At 55.6% G+C, this 13,294-nt stretch overlaps 1 protein-coding gene across 4 annotated transcripts; it reads left to right on the forward strand.

Annotated features, from left to right (window-relative positions):
• The first annotated feature begins 119 nt into the window (after positions 1–119).
• Dbndd1 (dysbindin domain containing 1) lies at positions 120–11,117 on the forward strand. Of its 4 annotated transcripts, none has more exons than XM_047527966.1 (4): positions 120–337; positions 7,783–7,929; positions 8,300–8,455; positions 9,892–11,117. In XM_047527966.1, the coding sequence occupies exons 1-4, from the start codon at positions 307–309 to the stop codon at positions 10,047–10,049; spliced, it is 492 nt and encodes a 163-aa protein (XP_047383922.1). In that variant the 5' UTR covers positions 120–306; the 3' UTR covers positions 10,050–11,117. The 4 variants fall into 4 exon arrangements, with proteins under 4 accessions (XP_047383922.1, XP_047383923.1, XP_047383924.1 ...); XM_047527967.1 differs by having other exon boundaries at positions 8,300–8,440; XM_047527968.1 differs by having other exon boundaries at positions 8,366–8,455.
• The last annotated feature ends 2,177 nt before the right edge of the window (positions 11,118–13,294 follow it).

Consider the following 13,294-nt stretch of genomic DNA (forward strand, 5'->3'; position numbering starts at 1 on the left):
GGTGAGGTCTGCGGGCCAGGGGCGGGGGCGGGGGGGACTGCAGGACCCTTGGCCGACAGAGGGCGCGCGCGGAAAAGGGCGGGGCCGCACCTGTCCAGCCCGGCTGGGGGAGATGGGGAGGGGACCCGGGACCCGCAGCAGCTGCGCGCCCCGCCCCGCGGGCTCCTCCCCGCCGCCGCGGCCCCCAGGCTGCTGCCCCGATGCGCTGCGCCCGGAGCCCGGGCCGAGTCGCCGCTGCAGCTGTTGGGGCGCCCGGGCCGGGTGACGCCACCGCCGCCCGCGCCCCTTCCAGACCCCGCTGTCCGCATGGATCCCCCGGAGGGCGCTGGTCCCGGAGGTAAGTGCGGATCCAGCCCGCGAGCCCCAGCGACTCTTTTCCCGCAGCCAGCCGCAGCCCCTCCCCCGGCCCACCCATCCGCCGCGCGGGGGCCGAAGACCTGCGGTCAGCTCCGGGTTCCCGAGGCGCCCAGCCCCGAGCTGGGGGCGCCTGGGGGAGCCCGGCCGGTCCCCGCGCGGGGCTGGGGGCGCACAGACTGCGTCCCCGCCCCCTTGTCCTCTGCACTCCAGACTCGGGAAGCCCTGCGGGGCGCGCTCCGCGGTGGGTGGCCCAGAGTTTCTTCCTGAGCCCCCTCCCAGCCGAACTGGAATCCTGGGGTGGAGGTAGGGCGTGCGGGGGCCGGAGTTTGGGGTCGGGGTCGATGAGGCGTGGGCGCGCCGCTGCGGGCTCGTCGGCGTCTCGGCTTTGTTCGCCTCAGCCGCTCTTCAGGGGGTCGAGGGACTGGAGGCTGCGAGGGGCGCCGGAGCAAGGCGGGGTCTCGGTGAGGCCGTGGGGGTTGCGCCGGGGCTCCGGAGCTGCAGGGCTGTCGGGTCCGCACAGCCCAGAGGCCACACAGTTGTGGGGGTAGGCTGCCTGGGATGCCCTGTCTTCGCAGTCCCGGTCAGTTCTTAGGAACCCTTGAGGGCTGAGATCCTAGAAAGGTCTTCCTCCCTGGAGTCAAGCCCCAAGCAGGGTCGTGGCTGAAGATCCGAGAGCACTCTCAGAACCTTCCGTTTCACATCCTTTCCAGAAGGGTTTTCAGATCCCTCGGCTGCCTGCCCAGGCCTAACACCTCCTGGATGTCCTGGAGGTCCCATCCCAGGGAGCCAGGAAGTGTCTGGGGGAGAAGCCAGCTGCCACCCCGCCCCCAGCCCGCAGCCACATACAGCGCCTTCCTCTGGCACTTGGAGGGCTGTGCCTAGGAGCTGCTCACAAACGGTGGATCCATCCTCTTGCCACTGTGTCGGGGGGGGGGGGGGGGGTCCTGTCTGAGTCCCCGTCACTCTCTCTAAGCAGGAGACACACCCAGAAGCTAGTGGGTTTGGGTTTTGTTTTGTCATTTGTGGGAGGGTATCATTGCTCTCTTGCTATTGACTGTCCCAGGACGATCAGTCTTCCCAGTAGCAGCGTCCTAGTCACTGAAAGTGGTGAGGTCTGGAATGCAATGGTTTGGGGGACTCGGAGCTAGTTCTGAGCTGACATGTGGCAAGCTGCTAGTGCCCCTGAGCCTCCATTTTCATGGTTGTCAGTGGACTCTTGCCACTTTACCCTGTAGGGCTGTGGGAGGCCTAGGTGAGGTAAGAGGTGAGGCATCTGGGAGAGGAGGGGAGAATTTTTCCTCTCCTCCTCTGGGGAAAGGAAGAACTTCCCAGTGGTTTAAAGGCAGAGAGCAGGCTGATTCTTTAAATGCATCACTTACGACTGAGGCCCCAGGTCCTAGCTCATTCTGCACACAGACACTTCCTTCCAGGTGCCTGTTCTGTGCAGGCAGTGTGCCCACAGGAAGGGCCATGGCCAGGGAACAGACAGGGCTCATGTCACTGATACCATTAGCCCCGTTTCCTTGTCTCACCTGGGCTGGTGAGCTCTACTTCGTGAGACCTCGTGAGGCCTCATGTTGGTGATTATGACTCCTATATCTGAGTTCTTGCTTTTGAAACATTATTTTGGAGCATGTGGAGCACACACAAAAGTAATGAGCCCAGTTAGATAAAGCTCCGTGTGCCATCTCTCAGCCCACACAGCCAGTCTGACTTATCCAGACCACTGCCAGCCTACCTTCAGTAGTATTTGGAAGCAAATCTAGGCCTATTATTTCATCCATACCCATTTAAGAAATTATCTCTAAAACATAAGATTTTTATAAAGTATCATCAAAATATTTTGCACCTGCCAGGCATGGTGGCACACACCTGTAATCCCAGTGACTCAGGAGGCTGAGGTAGAGGATTGCAAGTTCAAGGCCAGCCTGGGCAATTTAGCAAGGCTCTATGCAACTGAGCAAGACACTGTCTCAAGATAAAAAATAAAAAGGACTGAGGAAGTGTGTGCAGGATTGCCAAGTGTACACTCCTTCAGGGGCCCAGCTGGTGCCTTTGGACACCAGGGCTCTATCCCATCCCCACCTCAGTCTGTCTGAGGGTCAGCAGGGAGAAAGAGTGGGGCCATGGCCCTGCCCTTAGGAGGCTATGAATATAGTTGGGGCAGCTCAGCCTTCTTAAGATACTTGAGAGATTCAGGGATGAAGGTGCTGGGGAAACGGGCAGAGGTGGCCCCTACTGCTGACCATCTCTTCCTCTCTAAAGCCACTTTTGCTCTTTGCATTTATTCATTCACTTCATTAATTGACTTGTTCATTCATTCAGTGGTATGTAGAGTGGCAAGGTCCTGGGAGTACGGCAGGGGACATGAGATTTGGGCCAAGATTTCCAGTAACAGAATGTGCTGGAAAATAGGTCAGCAGCAAAGCACAGGTGTCAGCAGTCAACCCTTGGGGAAAACTGGTGGGCATTACTGTGACCCCCAAACTCAAGTTCCCACCCATAGATCGGGGCAGCAGCAATCTCTGCAGGGGGCTGAGAGCTCCCCCCCACACACTGACATGTGTCTGCTGGGCCAAGGACATTGCTGTGACCCCACACATGGGGTCCTTCCTGGAGCATGAGAAACACCCGCATGGCCAGGCACCATAGGTGGCACACACCTGTAATCCCAGCTACTTGGGAGGCTGAGGCAAGAAGATTGCAAGTTCCAGGCCAGCCTCAGCAATTTAGTAATACCCTGTCTCAAAATAAAAAGGACTGGGAGTACAGCTCAGTATTGGAGTGCCTGTCTAGCATGTGAAGGATCTGGGTTCAATCCTCAGCACTGCAACTATTATAACAGCAGCAAGAAAATACCCACTTGCCCTGGCCAGGGTGATTCTAGGGGCTTCCAGCCCATCTAGTCATGGCTTAGCCAGGCTTCCAGCATTCCACCGGGTGCCTGCCTGCCCTTGACTCTGCTTCCTACCCTGGGAAGAACCAAGGACTTTGCCCAAGAGTTCTATTCCTTCTTGCTGACCTGAGTGGCCTTGGGATCATTCATTCACATTTGTTGTGCACCTACTGTGCTCTAGGTCAAGCACAGGTCTTGGGGAATCACAGTGGACTAAACAGGAGCTGCTTTGCCTCACACCTCTCACCTGTCCTGGCCTCCCCTGGGGCTGAGCATGCTGCCTGCCATCATACAACTACAGCACACTGGTGTGTGTCACTTCTCACCCTGGGTTAGCTCATCAACTCCAGCCAAGATCAAACCTTGTTTGTTACTATTGAGGATTGTTTTTTAGTTGAGATATAATCAAATGTCTTAAAATTTACCCTTTGAGGCATGCAATTCAGTGTTTTTGTTATATCTATAAAGTTGTGCAGTCTTCACCACTAAATATTAAAATATTTTCATCACCTCCCCAAAACAACTGTGTTCATTCCCCATTCTCATCCCACAACCCCTGGCAATCACTAATCTACTTTCTATTCTGGACATTTCATACGATGGAACCATTTAATAAGCCACCTTTTGTGACTGGTCTTGCACTCCCTGTAATGTAAAAGTCCACTCGTGTGGTATGTATCATTCCTGATGTTGTTGGGTAGTATTCCATTTATGAATAGCCCACTTGATAAAACATTTAGTTTACCATTCTTCCATCAGTGGACATTGGGTTTCCACTCTGGGGACCATGCTGCTGTGAGCATTCACATCCAAGTCTTTGTGTGGATGTAAGTTCTCATTTCTCTTAGGTAGTACCTAGGAATGAAGACGCTGGTTTTGATGGTGACTCTTGGCTTGATCCGAGAAGCGGGGAGACTATTACCATAGCTGCCACACCACTTTACATGCCAAGATCCATCTTGCCCCTTCCTGGAGGTTCAGGTTTCATCCATCCTGGGCATTTTGACTAGTTTTCTGTTTTCATCATGTTCTTCCAACCAAAAGATTTGTGCACTTGATGGCAAAAGCTGCATCTTTCTACATTTTCCTCCCCACAGGAAGAAAATGGCACAGGCCAGAGGGTCAAGATTTACAGAATAAAGAGCAGATCATGACCAAAGGATCAAAACTAGATAGACTGCAACTTCAAAAGTCCAGGGGGGCGGGGTGTAGCTCAGTGGTTGGTGCCTTTGCCTAGCTGTGTGAGGCCCTGGATTCATCTCCAGCATCACAAAGAAATAAAAAGAAATGGGTACTGCCTGCCCCACACCCAGTCAACTCTAAGATAGCATCAACTGTTAAAATTTGAAAAGATCTTAGGAGTCATTTGAACAGGCTCTACCAGTCACTGTGCCTTGGAGTTTGCTCTTTGGCTGAGGTCCTGCTTGGGGTACCCTATCTCAGCACAAACGAAGGGGAATGAGCATGTGGGGGCTTCTGGGGACAGTGCCAGCAGACTTCTTCCCTTTTGCCTGGACTGTGTCCTCACTGCACCACCATAAAAATGCAGGCAGATGCTGTCTCTCAGCAAGATGCCAGCTGTGAGTAGAGACCTCACTTTTCTCCTCCTTTCAGAACCCTTAGGTAGCTGTCTACATGACCTCCACACAGCCCACCATCTCCCCCTACCCTTGACCACCCTCACCCTGCTCTCCTGATCCCACTTCAGTGCCCCCTGGCTGTGCTTCAGATGAAAGTGACATGCCCTTCAGGACCTTTGCAGTCCAGTGTCAAGTACAGTATGTCTTCCTCCCACCTTCAGACCCCTCTTCTGTGTCTCTGGACAGCTCTCTCTGACCCTTCCCCAAAATGAAAGAAAGTTCCCTTTGCTCCTGTGTACAGCTTGCTTCTCCCATTCATGCCTGTCTCCAGAACAGCATGGGGGCATAGGCAGTCTTTGTTGGATGGATGGATGAATGGACAGATGCAGGCATGCATGCCTTCTTGTCCAGGTGAGGGTCCCACCCAGCAAGAGGTCAGCTGTGAGTGAAGACCCCACTTCTCTCTTCCTTTCAGAACTCTACTTCTCACCTGAGTTGGGAGGGTTCTTTCCACTCTGCTGGCCCTGAACAGGGGTCCCCTGCTCTCAGCTTGCACCATTACTCCAGGATCAGAGGTTGGCCCTCATACTGTGCTTGTGACAGATGTCACCCTGTGCCTGTTTCCTTTTGGCTGTGAGGATGCAGGCAGTTAGTACCATGAGAGGGCGCTGTCTGGCACAAAGCACTAGAAATCCCCGAGCCCAGGTGGGGGCTGTCTCCAAGGCAGCTTTCTACAGAGCTGCTTTTCCTTGATTTCAGGGAAGCCATCAGAAAGGAGGGGGCCATTGTGACAAAAGGGGGCAGAGGTGGAACTGAAGGCCACCTGCAACAGCGTAAGGATACCCCTGGGGTCACATGCCTGGCCCTTAAGCCTGGGGAAGTAGGAGTGTCCTGTGGCTTTCTCAGTTAGGGGCTCCCTACAGCAGAGCCTCCTGGCAAGTCATCCATCCCTCCCAGGCCTCAGTCTCCCCACCTGTACCTCTCAGCTCTAGTTACATGTCTCTCCAGACAGATGGCAGCCCCTTCCTGACCCTCTAGCAACAGCGGAGTCTTGCCCACCACACCAGGGGGTGCAGCTCTGAGCTCTATGAAGCACTGAGGAATTGTGACCACAGGACAGGCCTGTGGTACAGGAATCACACACTTGTATCCTAAGGCAGGGGTCTCCTAAGATGTATTCCCTCCCTTAGTTTCAACTCTATGGACAGTGATTTGGGCCACCGTCCCCTTGCTGACTGGTGAGGGGAGGTGTCAGCTCCCCTGATCAGAGCAAGGTCTAAATCACATCCCTTGTGTGCTCCTGAAGTGGAAGGTGTCCTTGCTGGGTTGGGGGCTAGGACACCAGCAGGTGTAACTTTACCCTCCAAGGACACTTGGAAACCACACACCATATTCCAGATGTCAATGCATGCAGACACAGGATAGCTGTGCCCTTCCAGCTTGACCAGCCCCCAGGCCTGGGATGGGCCATGCAGGGATACAGCCCAAGGGCACCGGGGACAGCAGTTCGGTTGCCCAACACATGGAGTTCCTAGTCAACCAGTCAAGGGGATAGTGGTGGGGCCAGGGGGCTGCATCCCAGGCAAAACTTGACAGGCAACCCATCAGTCTGCCATCAGCTACTGCCAGGTCTCCCTGCCTCCTCCACTCTGCCCAGCTCTCTTTGCCACTGGCAATGGCCTGGAGGAAGGTGGGAACCCCCACCAGCCTGTGCAGGTGGTCCTCACTTTACATCTGTGCCTCCATGTCCTTGGCTCGGCTGGAGATGAGTGTGGGGTGATCAGGTGCACCTAGTGGCATTCACACTGCCAGCCCGTGTCATTATAGAGGACTGGCCAGCCCCTCACAGGCACCTGTCAGTGCTGGGAGCCCCAGCTGAGGCCCCCTCAGGGCAGCCTCATGGAAGCAGCTGCTCCCCAACTGGTCCAGTGTCCACAGTCCTGGCTGAAGGAATACTTCCACTTCTTCACCCAGCACCAGGCCCTCAGAGCAGGTAATTCCTTCACCCAAGTACACATCAAACACCTGCCTGGGTAGGTGTCAGAGGTCAGTCAAGCCCCTCATGAAGGGGCTAGGGCTCCAGGGGACACATTGAGAGGATGAGGGGGGCACTCTGCTCCGCTCTTGGGGAGATGGGGCTGAGGCCAGGCCTAATTCTGGTGAGCAGGCTCTTCTGTGTGGGGAGTGATGGAAGAGGGCACAGGGATGTGGCCAAGGAGGAGCTAGGGGCAGCAGAGGGTTCTGGTATATTCTGAACGAGGAGCTGAGGGGAAGTGTGGGTGGAGCAATGAGTCCAGTGACCAGAAGGTGCAGCTGGTGGTTGCATGGGACCAAGGGGCACAGTCTCCACCCAAGCAGGTCCCTGGGGGCTCCTGTTCCCATCTGACAGGGACTCCTGTTCCCATCTGCAACAAAAAAAAAATTGCACGTATTACATTTTTGAAAAAAACTGCAGAAATAACTTGGAAGAATATTTACCCAATTGTGCAGTGGTTGTTGGTCCAGGACTGCACTTCCTACCTCATTTTGTAACCACCTTTCCATTTTGAATTCAGATATAATCTGGGTTTTTAATAGGAAAAGTAAGTCCACAGAGAAAGAAAGAGCTGACTCAGGAACTGTGAGTGGCCCTTCACCAGACCTGTGAAGCTGACGGGATGTGAATTCCCACTGCAGGAGCTGCTTGGCGCTGGGCCCTGGGGGTGGTCTGGACACCTGCTTTCAAATGTCCCCTCCTCATCCCCAGGGATGAGGCCTGGGTCTAAGAGGAAGGAGCCACCTCCCTGCCCTCTTGTTTGAAGCATCTCCTGGTACCCATGGCCACTGCCAGAGCCTCAAAGTAGGACTTGGTACACCAGGTCCTCATACCCCATCTCCAGGCCCGGTCCCAGGGGCATGGAAGACCCTGCAAGTCTTGATGGAAAAACTCTTTGGGTTGCTTGGTTACAGAGATCATTAAGGAGGTGGAGGCGCCACAGGCTGCCCTGGGTGTCCCAGCTCATGGGACAGAGGACAGCTGCCATACACCTGTGGCCGAGGAGGAGGTGGGCATCCCAATACCAGCACCAGGGCTCCTGCAGGTCACGGAGAGGAGGCGTAAGTATCACTGAGCAGCCCAGTATCCTCTCTGGGGACCCCAGCTCCCCAGGGATCAAAGCAGCCTGGCTGTGGAGGGCAAGGAAACCGTGAGCACAGGTCTGGCGTGCTGAGCCCTACAGAGCTCTCATGGCTCTGGCTCTCCAGTCTGTCATACAGTCTGTAAGGGAAGACCCCAGAGAGCTCTCCAGTCTTGACTGCAGAGCAGACCACCTGGGCCTGGGTTTGCCTCAGTCCTGTCCTCTGCTGGCATTAGAGAGCTCTGGTTCATTCATGGGCCTGTGGAAAGAGGCACTGCACTTTCCCAGGCCCCCTGGGCTCTAAACAGCCTTGTTGGAGACTGTGGGGTGACCATCTTCTTGTACCCCAGAGCCCCTGAGCAGCGTCTCCTCTCTGGAGGTCCATTTTGACCTCTTGGACCTCACTGAACTAACAGACATGTCAGACCAGGAGCTGGCCGAGGTCTTTGCCGACTCTGACGACGAGAACCAGACCAGTGAATCCCCGGCAGGTGAGGCTATGGCAGGTGAGGCCTGCAGGGTGGGGGAAAGCCACTCAGGGTAGGGTGGGGTAACTTCTCCCCAATCCAGCTGGGTGCAGTGGCCACACCTGTAATCCTAGAGTTTGGGAGACTGAAGCAGGAAAACCCCAAGTTTAAGGCTAGCCTGGGTAACCTAGAAAGAGCTGAGGGTGTGGCTCAGTGGTAGAGTGCTTGCCCAGCATGGGCAAGATCCTGCATTCAAGAAAACAGCACGTGGCAACACACGGTCTCACTCCCCTTCGGGAATGAAGGAATTTCCCTCCTGTTACAACTGCCTCTGCTTTACCTTTCAAATGAGGAACAAGAGGCCAAAGCCTGTCATTAAAAGTATTTATTAAATGTAAATTTTAGTGATAGGCCAAGAACAGAGGAGGGGTGGGGTAAATTTGCTAGCCTGGGCTCCTCAGCTCACTGGCAGGAGACCCAGAGGTCCTTCCCTCTGCTCCTCATGAGCAGCACTCCTGGGCATGCCATTCTCCTGTCTCTCCCTGAGCCCTGTCATCAGAGTTCAGGACCCACACCCTACTGGGGACACAAGTGTCCTTCAGTCTGTCCCCAACGGTGAAGGAGGTTGACATGATCTGCACTTCCCTTCCTCAGGCCGTAAGGTGGGAGCAGCAAAGGAGCTGAACACAGTCCTGCTCCCAGACAGGCCCAGGCCACACACTTGCACATACAGCCCGGGCTAAACCTGCACATGCGCGCACATGCCCTGAGGGCCTCGTTAAAACAAACCCACTGAGGATCCTGTCGGCAACCGGCCACACGCATGCTCCCTGGAGGGATGTCAGGAGGGGTGGCCCACGTCTCCCTGGGGAGCTGCAGGCTCCCAGGCATGACAGTGGCACCACGCAGGGGCAGGGTGCTGTCCTTGTGAACACTTCGTTCCAGCTTACTTCCAGGACAAGCCTCCTGCCTGACCCCAGCCAATTCCCACCAGGCTCAGTGTGTCCCAGGCAGTGGCCCTTCCAACCCGTAAGCCCAAAGCTGTGTGCGGGGTCAAGACTGACCTGTGGCTGCTGTGGCTAGGCAGGCAGGAGTGGGGGACTCATACCCCAGCTCACCTGAACCTCCAGCCTGCCTACAGGGTCCCAGGCTGCACTGGGCCCCTGTGGGAGCTTTGGAGAAGCCCCATCAGGGTCACTAGATAATCACACAGGAGGGACCAGAGGTAGGTTCACATAAGCAGGGTAAGGCATGGTCAAGGCTGCAGTGATTCCTGAGGACATCAGAGGAGTCCTGCCCACCTGTCCACATCTCTCTATTCTGTGCACCTGGGACCCCACGCACAGTGGCAAACCTGTGGCTTCCATGTGCGAGGCCCCAGGGGCCCAGGGCAGCACTTGCAGTCACAGTGACTCTGGGCTGCCAGTCACTCCAGCCACATGTGCCCACCTGAGCCTCTGGTCTGTTTTCACCAGGTCTGCACCCACTGCCTAGGGCTGGCTGCCTGCGTTCCCCCTCTTGGACGAAGACAAGGGCTGAGCAGAACCGTGAGAAGCAGCCCCTCAGTGACCCAGAGCGACAGGCTGCCATTGTGGACACGTTTCTCACCGTGGAGGGACCCAAGGAGGACTAGCCATCTCCATCAGCTCCAGAGACACCACAGGCCTGACGCTGGACCACCACCGGGATGGCAAAGCAAGACACTCCAGACCCAGGACACTCTCCGCCCCTCCACCCCGCCCCACAAGCCTTCTGACATCAGGTCAGGGTAGGGTTGCCAGGGCAGGCCTCAGGTCACCCCAGCACAAGCACAGCCCAGTGGCCTTATATCCAGCTGGTTTCCGGGCCCTGGAACAGGGGCCATACCACCTGGAGTCACTGCTTGAGGATGAAGCAAGGAATGAACAATGGTGGCTTAGGCCTTCTGAAAACTTCCGTCTGTAGCAGCAATGCTCTTGTCTATAACAAGATTCCCCAGCAGGCTTGGGTGAGGGGGACCCAAGTCTATGAAAGCCACTCCAAGACCCCCTGGGGTCTCCGATCTCAGCATCTCTTCATGCCACCAAGCTTGGAAGCCACAGGTGGTTTGGCAGTGGCTCCCGGGGCACTATGCCCCCGCAGGCCAAGCACTGGGGGGCTCAGTCCAAAAACTTTCACCCTGATTTCAACCTTGTTCCCTCCATCTGCCCAAGGGAGGCACTGTTGGTACCAGGTCCCCTTCCCCAGGCCCCCCTCTACGACTTGTGCCTGCTTCTCTTGGTCCCTGGGTGTGAAAGCCCAAGGCTGAGGGCCTGGCCCATCTCCTCCCTAGCTCAGAACACCAAATATTGCCAGACTGCCTCAGAACTCAGCAACACCTCCCAGACCAACACCTCCCAACACCTCCCACATCTATTACAAGGGCACCTACTTGTGTCTGTTTTCCACATCCCACTGCCCGGCCCCACCACAGCCTATCAAACACATTCTAGGACTCTGTGACCCTGGGGCCTGTATCCTGGGAACAGTCCAAGGAGGGGCAGGGAGGCAGGGCCAACAGGTCTACCCTCTCTGCTGTGGGGATGTCAGAGGCACCCAGCTCAGCTGCTCCCAAAATTCCTTTTTATGTGCTAAGGGACACAGAATAGGCTTCTGGTCTGAATGTGAATCAAAGACTGGTTTTGAAAAAAAAAAAAAGTTGAAGCGTACTTTTTGTCCCCCAGCCAGCCTGCCTTGCTGTGCTCCACACTGAAGTGTTTCTGGGAAGGAAGACAGGCCCTTGATCTTCATTTTCACAGGTCTCTACTAGAGAGATGCACTGGGCTTCTGCCATGTGCTAGGGACATCCAGGAGGCTCCCACTTCTGATTCCTCACCTCACCTCCCTGAAGGCAAGTCCAGTTCCTGCCTGACCAGGTCTCTGATTTCCAGGTCTCTGGGAAAGAACTGAGCAGCCATCTCTTTCCATCCCATAAAGGTGGCCATGTGCCCCTGGCCACCCCCAACCCCAGGGGCCTCCTCCCCACTTCCCGTCCTTCCTGCTGCAGCCTCTGGGGGGCATGCTGAGTGGGATTAAAGCTTTGTCACCCTCTGAAGGCCTGAGCCAGGCTCTTCCTTCCAAATGCTACAGGGCACACCAGGCCTGCTGTGCGTGAGGGTGCTGGCCGTTCTCCAGCTGCACGAGCTACACTGTGCTCCAGGATGCTTCCTGGACTGCATTTTAAGGACAGTGCCCTGGTTCCTATCCCCTAAGTAAGACAGCAAAAGGAATCCTTTAGGAATAAAAGTTCTGCCCACCCAAGCCCACAAAGGAGGCCCAACCCAGAACAGGCAGGCACTCCCTGGTGATCAGTCTTCCCAGCAGAGCCATGTCCTGAGAGAGTTACAGGGAGGCCACTAGAAGGTCAGGGATGTGGCCAAGCCAGGTCTGACCTGCTTTCTATCTGGCCCATGCATTTGCGTCCTTCCTCAGCACAGAGTTGCCCTTGGGGCTCCCAGAGGGAGGCCTGGACCCTCCCTAGCAGAAAACTCTCGGCCAGGCCTTCTATGTTGTGGACCCAGAAACAGATCAGAGTGAGCATGGTGTGCCCTGGGAAGGGTGAGGCTTCTGGCACTTTCTGACACTTCCCATTCTATCCTCCCCTCCCTCAGGCGGACGGAGACAGGCAGACTGAGGACATGGACCTGGAAGCAGACCCAGGTCAAGCACAGGCCCTAGCTGCTCCCGGTTCTAACCAGGGAAAAGGGTTGCTGGCTCCCATCTCCTACAGGCTCATTCACCTGCTAGTAACAGCACAAGGTTTCTGTGGCAGCACCCACAGGACTATGGGATGACCCCATCAATGTAGGGTGGATGAGAAAACAGTATCTATTCTATTGGTAAGGCATCGCCCCACATAAGACTGTTGGCTAATCATTGAGCATCGTGTCAAAGGCACACAGGGGAGTGACTGCACCAAAAGGTAAGGAGGGTAGAGGAAGGCACCAAGGAGCCAGCCCAATTGTGTTCTGTCAGGAGCAGCTCAGCAGTGGTCAGACAGGGGTGCTGAATGCACAAAGAAGGACTATGGCCCTGGAGGCCCAGCCACAAGAGGCTGTGACATCACGGGCCTCCAGGGTTAAGGGAGCATCCCTTGCCTCCATCAGAGGGAACCCCAAGTGCCTCAGCCCATCTGGGTTTGGTGAAGGCTGTGATATAGGTGGAGCCCAAGATTTAAAAAATTCAACAATGTGCACCTTACAACCTACAAAATTTGAAAGTGCCTGTCCCCAATAGGAATTTCTATTTTTGAGCTGAGGCAAACATAACACATGATTTGGAAAAAATACTAGAAAGTCGGTTTGGTCAGGCTCCAGAGTGTGAGGCAGCAAGTGGACCCACCCTTCTCCCAGATGGGAACCTAAGATGCCTGCAAACAGGCTAAGCCAGGTGCGCCTGCCAGCCATGACAGCTCACACCCACACCTGCGATACAGGAGGAAGCCCACTTCCACCAAGACCCACTCAGTCAGGCCCAGCTCCAACGGCAGGGGGTCCTCACACCCCGGGATCAAGGCATCATGAAAGCCTGGAGCTCATGATCAGTCTTTTTTTTTTATTGAAAAAGATAGAAGAGGGTTAATAGAGGCAGCATCTGCAGAGTTTTCAGGGCCTTACAGATTCTCCCTCAGGGCTGTGTGGAGGCCATGGGGGCTCAGTCCCGATCCTCCCCAAAACATCAACACAAGGGATTTTGGGGAAAGGAGAATCTACACAGCCTGGTCAGTAAGGCATACCAACCCTAGGGCCAGGTGCCAGGCTCTGGCGAGAATCCAAGTCTCCCTTAAGCTCAAGTGGTAATGCCACAGGGGCCCAGACCCCCAGGCATGGCCCTGTGACCCCTGACTTCAACTCAGGCACA

Source organism: Sciurus carolinensis, chromosome 16, assembly GCF_902686445.1.
Source record: "Sciurus carolinensis chromosome 16, mSciCar1.2, whole genome shotgun sequence".
NCBI classification, from domain to species: domain Eukaryota; kingdom Metazoa; phylum Chordata; class Mammalia; order Rodentia; family Sciuridae; genus Sciurus; species Sciurus carolinensis.

Bases quoted from the DNA above. Each gene is read 5' to 3' on its own strand.
- Dbndd1 (XM_047527966.1), top strand. From the start codon at position 307: ATGGATCCCCCGGAGGGCGCTGGTCCCGGAG. The intron at 338-7,782 runs GTAAGTGCGGAT...GCTTGGTTACAG, and splicing joins GGAGGGCGCTGGTCCCGGAG to AGATCATTAAGGAGGTGGAG. The intron at 8,456-9,891 runs GTGAGGCCTGCA...TGTTTTCACCAG, and splicing joins GGCAGGTGAGGCTATGGCAG to GTCTGCACCCACTGCCTAGG.